Source organism: Nicotiana tabacum, chromosome 17, assembly GCF_000715075.1.
Source record: "Nicotiana tabacum cultivar K326 chromosome 17, ASM71507v2, whole genome shotgun sequence".
Taxonomy (NCBI): domain Eukaryota; kingdom Viridiplantae; phylum Streptophyta; class Magnoliopsida; order Solanales; family Solanaceae; genus Nicotiana; species Nicotiana tabacum.
Window position 1 is genome coordinate 141,448,686 of NC_134096.1, and position 9,385 is coordinate 141,458,070.

General features: G+C 40.3%; 1 protein-coding gene across 1 annotated transcript; it reads right to left on the reverse strand.

The window, feature by feature from the left end:
* Positions 1–2,617: 2,617 nt before the first annotated feature.
* LOC107820178 (chaperone protein dnaJ 11, chloroplastic) lies at positions 2,618–3,451 on the reverse strand. The gene has a single exon (XM_016646406.2). It carries the CDS (start codon positions 3,346–3,348, stop codon positions 2,815–2,817), a length of 534 nt encoding a protein of 177 aa, XP_016501892.1. The 5' UTR covers positions 3,349–3,451; the 3' UTR covers positions 2,618–2,814.
* Positions 3,452–9,385: the final 5,934 nt, after the last annotated feature.

Below are 9,385 nucleotides of genomic sequence, written 5' to 3' on the forward strand. Positions count from 1 at the left end.
TCCGCTTTATATTATTTATTTGCTAAAAAACTAGAAAAATAGATAAATTGTTAGTTTAGTTCCCTGTAGTGGTATCTTGTGGCCTAATATAGTGCTCGTATTTGTAATGTAGTGCCCTTTAGCGTAGTAAAATGTAGTGCCCTTTAGCGTAGTATACTTGTAGTTATTGAAATTAATCATTTAAGTATCTCTTATACCCAAAAATACGTCCAAAAAGCGGATAGTTCAAACACAAACTCTGTCCAATTCTAGGCATATTCCAACTGGGCGTTGGTTCATAACTTATAAAATTCATATTTGGCTGGTACCCCCTGTAGAATATATGAATGTTAATACAAATTCAATATAGCAAAAATAAACATCGTAACACAAAGAAAAATTGAAGTTTACCTCTCGTCTTGTGGATTAAGTAAACTAGGAGAGAAATTATTTCCTCGCTCCTCATTCGCCCGTGGAGATAAGTTTAGATCAGGCCAAACTCTTTCAGCCGGAACCTGTTCGGCTAAAACTGCTCCAAAATAACCACCCGATGACTGAGGGATATCCCTGCTTTGCGCAACCTCATTATTGCGAACGTCTTCAACCTTGACGTACATTTCCAACATTTTTATCACAAGAAATTTTCGGTCTCTTAGAGTTTCATCGTCATCGATGTTAAACTCAGCATAACAAGCAACCCCTTGCGGAGTGACAGAATACGGATATCTTCCGATTACTTTAAGGTTCACTGAACGTTTGCCCACACTCATTTTTTTACATAACAACGATAGCAATGTATCGTACTCCATTGTAAGTGGCAACTTAACATGACACTGTGGAGATAAACTATAGGTTACTGAGTTATTCGCCACCACAACCTCACCTCTCCTCCCCCCCCAACCCCAATATAATGAAACTTTTATTTTTCGCTTTTTAAATATTATGCAAAATGCAAAAGAACTTAACGAAGAAATATTTCAGAAGACTTGAGAATATTTGTGAATGAATTTTTAAAAAATCTTTAATCTCTTTAAATAAGGCAAAAACTAATCCGGGGTACAATATTTTTAGGTATAGCGCTTTAAATAAGGGCGCTATACCCAGTTGAATTATTGTTATGTCAGTTAAGCCCAGAAGAATTATTGGTGGGCCCACATAATATGTATAGCACAGTAAGAAAAAGAGTTATATATATAGCGCCCTTTAAAAAGACGTTATATATATTTTGATCACTATATTTTTTTTCATACATTTTAGTTTTTTTTGAGTCTAAAAGAGCCATATTTTGGTCCGGACTCAATCTTTTCTACCTCTTAAAATGAAGAAATAAACACATAAAATTTCTTTTTCTACCTTTCCGCCCATTTATCTTCAGTCTTTTCACATCGGCCAAACATCAATAAGCTCATGCCAAGAGGCAAACATAAATGTACACTACCAAGTCTTATTTTAGCTATAAAACTTTTTTTGTCCCTTTCCTCACACCTATTGCTTGCTCCATCTAAAGTGTGTGTCAAAATCAAATCAGGCACTACTTTTTAGTTTCTTACAAGAAGCAAAGACTGCATCCTCCAGTAGCAACAGCGTTGAGTGCATTAATCCCTTACTCTCGAAGATGTCGACTTTCAATTATCTGAATTTTATATCTTTATTTTTACAAAGCACAAATTTAATTTTCGTTACTCCTACTAAATTACAAGATACTACAAAACTTAGTGGTAGGCTGCAGCTTTGCCATAGTTTACAGGGAAGTACATATGACTCATCAATTAGACATATCCTATGAATTTTAATCTCTTGATTAGTTCGTTTAGAATACCGATATCTTTCTCTATTTTGTAGGATTATTTTGTTTATTTCATTTCCTCTCGACGTTAACTTTTTTGCTTCTAAGAATTCAAAGATCATTAAATTCCTCACAAATTTCCTAAATCTATAAACTCCCTCCCCTCCATATTTATTAATTTTTTGTTTTTTTGTGTTTTATAATATTTAATTTTTTTCAAAACAAATTAAAAATGTAGTAAAAATTAATATGATCAACTTTATTATTAATTAATGTTAAAATATAAATTTTTTAATAAATACAAACAATCAAAAATCCAATTAAAATGGATCGGAGGGAGTACTAATTAGGAAGAAAAAGCCCTCTCCGAGTAATCAAGCTAGCGAGGAGTTGAATTCTAAGTATTTTCAAAATTTATTGTCGGTATGTAAAAATACTTAGACAAGTTAAATTCAAAAGCTAAATCTTAAACAAGTAATCACCAAATCCAACCTCGAATGTGATTAATGGACCTATATCAATAATTGGATTTTTAATTTTTTACTTTTTGCCCCCGTCAGAAACTATTTATATTTGGTAATCAAAAAATTATATAAAATTTGTATAATTTTTATATATAACATACAAAATATATATATATATATAATTTTTTCGAAGAGTTTCATTTTTTAATCCATAAATATAAATATCAAAGTCTAACAATTTCAACCATGGGAAGAAGTAAAGGCTTCTGCCACTATTTATTTTGTTTTTTGGAAGTATATATATCCAGAAAAAGGAGAAAAAAATCGAAGAAGAGAAAATTAAAAGGACCACATGCATGGCACAGAGATATTTGTGGAATACTGGAAGTATGAGAATTGAAATTCATGTTAGTATTCAGTTATAAAATCAGCATATACAACGTAGAAACCCTAATCAGATATGCTTAGCAGAGAAAATCCAACTAATTTTCCTCTTTTTGTTTTTTGCCATTTTTTAATCTCTTTTCCCTCTGCCTCACAAAATGTACAATAGTCTTCGAATTTAAAATCCGATGATCGGATCAGCTACCAGCACTGATCTGTCTCCCAGTTCCGGGGAGTATAGCCGGTGAATCCCGACATTGCTGAAGGAGAACAACCGCCGGAATACAAATTGATGCTCGGGCGCCTCCGGGAAAGGCGTCGGTCATAATCGGCACGTTTGTCCGGATCCGATAGAGTGGAATAGGCAGCATGAATCTTCATGAAATCGTCCGCCGACGAGTCCTTTTGATCCATCGCCGCCACATCGGGATGACAAACTCTAGCTAATCTCCGGTAAGCTGCCTTGATCTCCTGGACAGTAGCGCCCATCGGAATATCTAGAATTTCGTAAAACGACGCCGGAGAAACAGGGATAAGGTTACGAGGCAGCGTCGAATACCTTGAAGTAGTGGATTCAGTTTCGACGGAAGCGCAGGTCGCAGCAGCAGCTGTAAAATAACCGGACTGCCGGAATGTGAGGGAAGACGGTGAAAGAGCAGAGTTGTCGCCGGAGGAAAATATGTTCACCGGCGGCGGTGGGGTTTGAAGAAACGAACGAGTGGAAGTGGAAATCATGGGTGTGAGTTTTTGTGAAGTGTAATGAGTCAGAGGAAAGAAGACATAAAGTGGTTATATAGAGGAATGGGATGAAGTTTAACTGTGGGCTATAAGTTAAACAGTGAGATGGTTAAAAACTGAAATTTAAAGAGTATGGGGACCAAAAAAGACAATTTATAATTATGAGAAATTGGATCGTTTAGATGTTATGCAAGGGAGGCTTATCCGTTATATTTGGATGAGTCAGCACTCGCTTATCCTATTCTTCAATGGGTGAGCTCTGAGTTAGATGTCGGTATTTATTGCGTCCATTATTCTTTCCTTCGCAAAGCAGCATAGACAATACAATTAGGAAATATCACCAATGTGAAAACAACACAAGAAGATAAATATAGTATATATATGAGTTTTAAATATACTCGTGGGTTTGCATAAAAAATCTAGCTTGACCCTTGAGTATATTCTTGTTTACCCAAAAAAAATGAATAATCAATTGAATTTATACGCAATTTAAGAATACGTGATATAATTTGGTACAAATTGAGAAAATATATAAATAAATATCGAAATAAACTGTAAAAGAAATAAATACAAACCGAATGAATTAATTAGTCTAAGCCTTCAGATTTTATCACCCTCAAACTAAATGGAGAGTAACTGATAGAAGAACAATATGACTAAATATCAAAAACCAGAAAAAAAGATAGTATATTGCTTTATGTTCTATGAATGTGAATGAATCTCCCTTACAAATAATCAGACCCTCTTTATATAGTGGGAAGGTCCTATTCTTAATATAATTTTTTAATACAGCAAGGAATCTCATGATAGATTAATTAATTGGCCTCTCATTGATATGCGCAGCTGCGATTTCCACCGAGATTCTCGCTCAATTGCGGATATTACGGCTTTCTATTTTTTGGTTCGATAAGCTTTCCTCGATCGGTCTCTATTTAGCCCGATCTCGATCTTGACCTGTCTCTATTTTGCTCGACCTTGATCTTAGCCGATCTCGATCTTGACCAGTCTCTATTTTGCTCGATCTCTGGGTCTCGAGCTCGGTAACCTAAATTCACATTATGGCTTGATATTACACGAAGTTGAACCTTGGTCTATCATGTTCAAATCTCGATTATTCATACGAAGGGCAAACTCGGTTTTGACCGTATACAGATAGTCCTCTCGTTTCTCGGAAAGATGATGACGAGAAACGATATGAATTTCCGAACTCTGACTCGGTGGGTGACGACGTCAGCGAAGAGCCCGATTATGACGTATGTGACAAACGTCCCGTCTGTTCAGTTACCAAGGCATTAAATGTTTGTCAGTTATTGGTCAGCCACTACCAGTTTTGAACCGTCATTACCAGGCTATAAGTATTCAAACCTTCATATTCATTCAAAACTTTTCACTCGAAACTTCTTCTCTACTCTTGCATCTTCTTCAAAAAATCCTTTTGCTTCACAATTCTCACTCCATATACAATCCTAATTCTCTTTTCCTTTGATCATCAATGGAGAAAACCTCCAAAACAATGCCGCAAAAAGAGGCTGCTTCTTCATCATGACCCGCCGGTGGCGAGGATGCGGCGGGGCCTCACCCTGAGGAATTCGTTTCGGTAGGGTGCTCAACCGTCATTGACTTTAAGGTTGAAAAACCCTCTTCGGTATCGGGCCGATGTGAGCCGATCTCGAGGTACCAGTGCACAATCATCGAGAAAATCCTCGACAAAGTAAAAAAGGAATATGACTGGGGCGAAAAGCACGTGGTAGTCCCATCGCCTGAAGAATAAATTACTACCCATGTGGAGGGGTTCTTAAGTGTTTATACTTATCCCTTCACGTTGGGTCCCTTAGACCCTGTCATCATCGCCTTTTGCAAGAGATATGTCGTGACCCTCAGCCAGATCCACCCTTCTTTTTGGAGAATAGTGATTCTCCTCCGATTCTTCTCGAGCAAAATCGAGGGATGTCTTTTCACCCTTGATCACCTCATGCGCCTTTACAGTCCTCGACTCTATCGAGGAGGGCTAATCAAACTTGCTTACCGAGCCACCAAAGCACCGTTCTCGAGCATAGAAGAGACTCGTGACCGAGGTTGGATGGGCCGATTCGTTCGAGTTAGAACTTCGGACCTGATCCTTGCTGATAACATGCCATTTCCTGAGAAATGGAACATGAATCGTGAGTACTATTCCCCTTCGAACGTTTAATTTTGTGGCTCTTCTTTTTATTTTCTTGATCCATTTCTATGCTTGTTACAGCTGTGGCCCGGATACCGGAACCGATTCTGGAACTTAAACAATGGGTTGAAGGTCTGGTGCTGCAGATACCATACTCCGAGCGCGCTTGGATGGAACTATCAAAGGGTCGATGGGAGGCCCACAGTCATGGTAGGTCTCTTTCTTAGATTGTTTATCGTTTGATATTCTTCTCTTGCTTACCCCCTTTTTTCCTTTGTAGGCCTTGGGAAGGACGTTGCCATAAGGCCCCCATCTGGTGACGAAGAGGTCCCTGCTCCGAAGCAGGTCAAAGAAAACAAGAGAAAAGAGGCTCCGAGTTCCCCGGTCTCGGAAAAGAAAAAAACGACGAAGAAATCTCGCAAGGGGGGCTCTGGTATTATGCCTTTGGACTCGATCCACCGATTAAGGGATGAGCCCGAAGAAGGAGAAGAGGAATTAGCCTATGTGCGGGCTAATATTATGATACAACAATCCTTCGAATCAGCGGAGGTTATTAAGGGATCTCTGGCCATAATTCCTGAACAAGGAAAAGTCGAGCCCATTCCGTCCCGAGCTGAGATGGTCGAAGGAGAGACCAGGGGCAAACTTCTCGGGCAGCAAAAGATATCTCGAGGGATGAGCTCGGGATAATCGACATTACTGGATCCCCTCAGATTTCAAATGTTATGATCTATGAGGCTAACATGTTGGAAAGTCGATCTTTCGAGGGTATTCAGGGGTCGGCTGATATCTATGGTTTTTTGGATAGGCTCGAGTCCGCTGCCTCGGAGGATATTATCGGGTTCGGTGGGTTACCGGTACCCAAGCAAGCATCATGGTCGGGCGCAAGCGGGTATTCATCGAACCCAATGGTGGACCGATTCCCAGCCCCGATTGATAATCCCGATTGTAGGCGGAAAATAGTGCTCTCCATCCCGGAGGATGCCCGAGTTTTCTCTCCCCCCACGGGGATTGCTAGTTACCTTAGGTCCTTGGTGACCGAAGAGGATCAAGCCGTGATGAACGCGGTAGGAGCCGCTTGCCTTTTCAACGAGGCCCAACACACTCTGAATCGGGTAACTTCGAGGGTATCTCTACTGTTTCTTTTATATTTAGAATTGTAGATAATTATAACATCTTCTTCCTTGTTTGCAGGCTTTGGTGTTGCATCACGAGGCCTTCCTCCGAATCTGGGAGGAGCATGAGGCTGAGGTTCGGAACCTTACTGAGAAGAGTGACACCTACAAACTTCTTAGTGAGAAGCTTCGGACAGATTTGGCAATGGCTCGGGATGAGCATGCCGAGATGGCTGAGTAGGTATTTTGAGTGCTTCACGATAGTGAAGATGAATTGGAGATAACTACTAATGATCCGATTCTGTAGGCCCGGTAGAGGTTTGAACAAATTGGACGGCTCCAAACGCAGGTGGATTCGATACAAGCCGAGGCGATAGAATGCAAAAGGCACATGGACATTGTAGCCTAGAAAAAGGAGATCGTCCAAGCTCAACTGGAGTAGGCCGAGACCCAGCTCCGAGCTGCGAAAGAGAATGCCTTGGTTCAGATCGAGAAGATCAAATAGCTTCAACATCGGTTGGTTTTGGCCGTTTCTGATAAGGCAAACTTGGCCGGTGAACTCGAATTGGCCAGATCCGAGGTGATCGAGACTAACAAAAGATCTGAGGCTAAAGTGGCCCAGTTTAGGGTCGATGTCGAGGTCAACCAGGCTAAGGCCAAGGGCATGGTCGAATATGTGAAATGGCAGGCTCGGAGTGAAGCTCTTGAGGGAGTTAGTGCCCAGGACTTCGATATTGTGGCCAAAATTGAAAATGCCAAAGCGGAAGAAGCTAGGGCCCTAAGGCTCGCCTTCCCTAAGGAAGACTCCGAGAGTTCAAATGAATCCTCCGAAGGAGAAAATATCAAGGATGGAGATGCAACCTCCGATGAAAACCAAACCACTTAGGATATTAGGTTTTTTGTTTTTCCTTTGCATTTTTTTTAAGCCGTTTTTTGGCCGTTGTAAATTTAGGCCGATTTGGCCTTTGTAAAAAATTATTGTGCATAAATATATGGCTTTTCTTGCCCTTTCGGCTCTTGTATTTTTACTTTGCTTTATTTGTATTTACAAATGTTGAAAATGCCTTAACACGAAACAATAAGGTTGTGTTCGAGGGTTCGAACAAATCTTGCCTTTATTTCCTTTCTTAAGTTTGAGATTTTACCGAGGGTAGCCTTTAGGACCGGTCGTGAAATTTTTTTAACATTTTCGAAAATTTAACATTTTGGAAGGCCTATTTTGTTATGGATTTCGGACGTCTCCGAGCCGAGTTAAATTGGCCGTAACCTTTTAGTTCGGGAGTTACCCATTGGGCTTGTTCTCCCGTTTTATCTGGACTTGCTTGAGATAATAGTTCCCGAGTTGGGTGGCCGTGTCTTTTAGAAATCAGGGCATTGCTAATTAGGTCTTTTTCTCTCGGGGCCCGATGACTTGGGCTATTTTGAGTCAGATGGCAGTCCCCGAGTGAGGGGGGGCTGTTCGTATTCCGGTTAAGTATTGCCCTTGGGCTTGTTTATATTCGGAAGTACGAAGCTCTTTGCAAAGAAGGAAAAAGAAAGAAATTTTGCTAATTTTAAAGCATAATATGTTTGTAAGGAGCATATTTCTCTTTATTCTCGATCGAAACAGGGTTCGAGCAATCTATATGGGCACGGTTCGATTTGACCGTTTGACCCTTACAGTAAATCCTATTTCTCGAGACCCTCCTTTTATGAAGTAGTTTCCTTTCTAGAGTTGATATTCGAAGATAACGCATATCCGAGGGTAGCCCTCCAAGTATTCGAGGTTGATTGCAAAGGAACCTCGGATAATGTCGAATGGATCTCCGATGCCGATTCGTAATCGGGCTTGATTCTAAGTTAGCATGATTCATTGTTACCTCGTTAAAAACCTTGCCAAAAAAACCCATTTGGCATAAAACTCGGTCTGAGAAAAAAAGAGTACAACACGTGCTTTCAGACCTAAGGATTTCGTGCCGTTAGCTAAAAAGTCTGTTGTCGTTTCTTGTCGACCACCTGCATGTGTTAATCTGAAAATAGGAAAGGAATGAAGAAAGCGCGTACCTTAGCAGTAGTACCGTTTTAGGCGAGATATGTTCCAATTGCTTGGTAGTTGTTCCCCATTCATTATTCCAAGCTTGTAAGATCCTTTTTCCGGTGACCTCGAGAATTTGGTACGGTAGCCCGGACCCTTCGTGTTCGAAGCACCGTCCATGAAGAAGGTCCAGATTCCTGAGGACGTACCCGAATTTATCAATAGTTCTCTTTCGACCTCGGGTACTAGGGCCGGTGTGAAGTCATCTATGAAGTCTGCCAAATTTTGAGACTTAATTGTTGTTCGGGGTCAATATTCGATATCATACCCGCTAATTTCTACGGCCCATTTTGCCAACAGTCCCAAAAGCTCGGGTTTATGCAAAATATTTTGAAGTGGATAAGTTGTTACAACATATATAGGGTGACATTGAAAGTATGGTTTTAGTTTCCTATAGGCGCTTATCAAAGCGAGCGCCAATTTTTCTAGGTGGGGGTATCTAGTTTCGGCCTCACCTAAGGTCCGGCTGACATAATAAATGGAAAATTACGTACCTCATTCTTCCCGTACTAGGACTTCACTTACCGCTACCTCCGATACTGCCAAATATAAGTAAAGTTGTTCGTATGCCCTTGGTGTGTGACGCAGTGGCAGGCTCGATAAGTACCAGTTAAGCTCTTCCAAGGCCTGCTGGCATTTCGAGCTCTATGTGAAATTATTTTTCTTCTTTAGCAACGAGAAAAA

Bases quoted from the DNA above. Each gene is read 5' to 3' on its own strand.
- LOC107820178 (XM_016646406.2), bottom strand. From the start codon at position 3,348: ATGATTTCCACTTCCACTCGTTCGTTTCTTCAAACCCCACCGCCGCCG.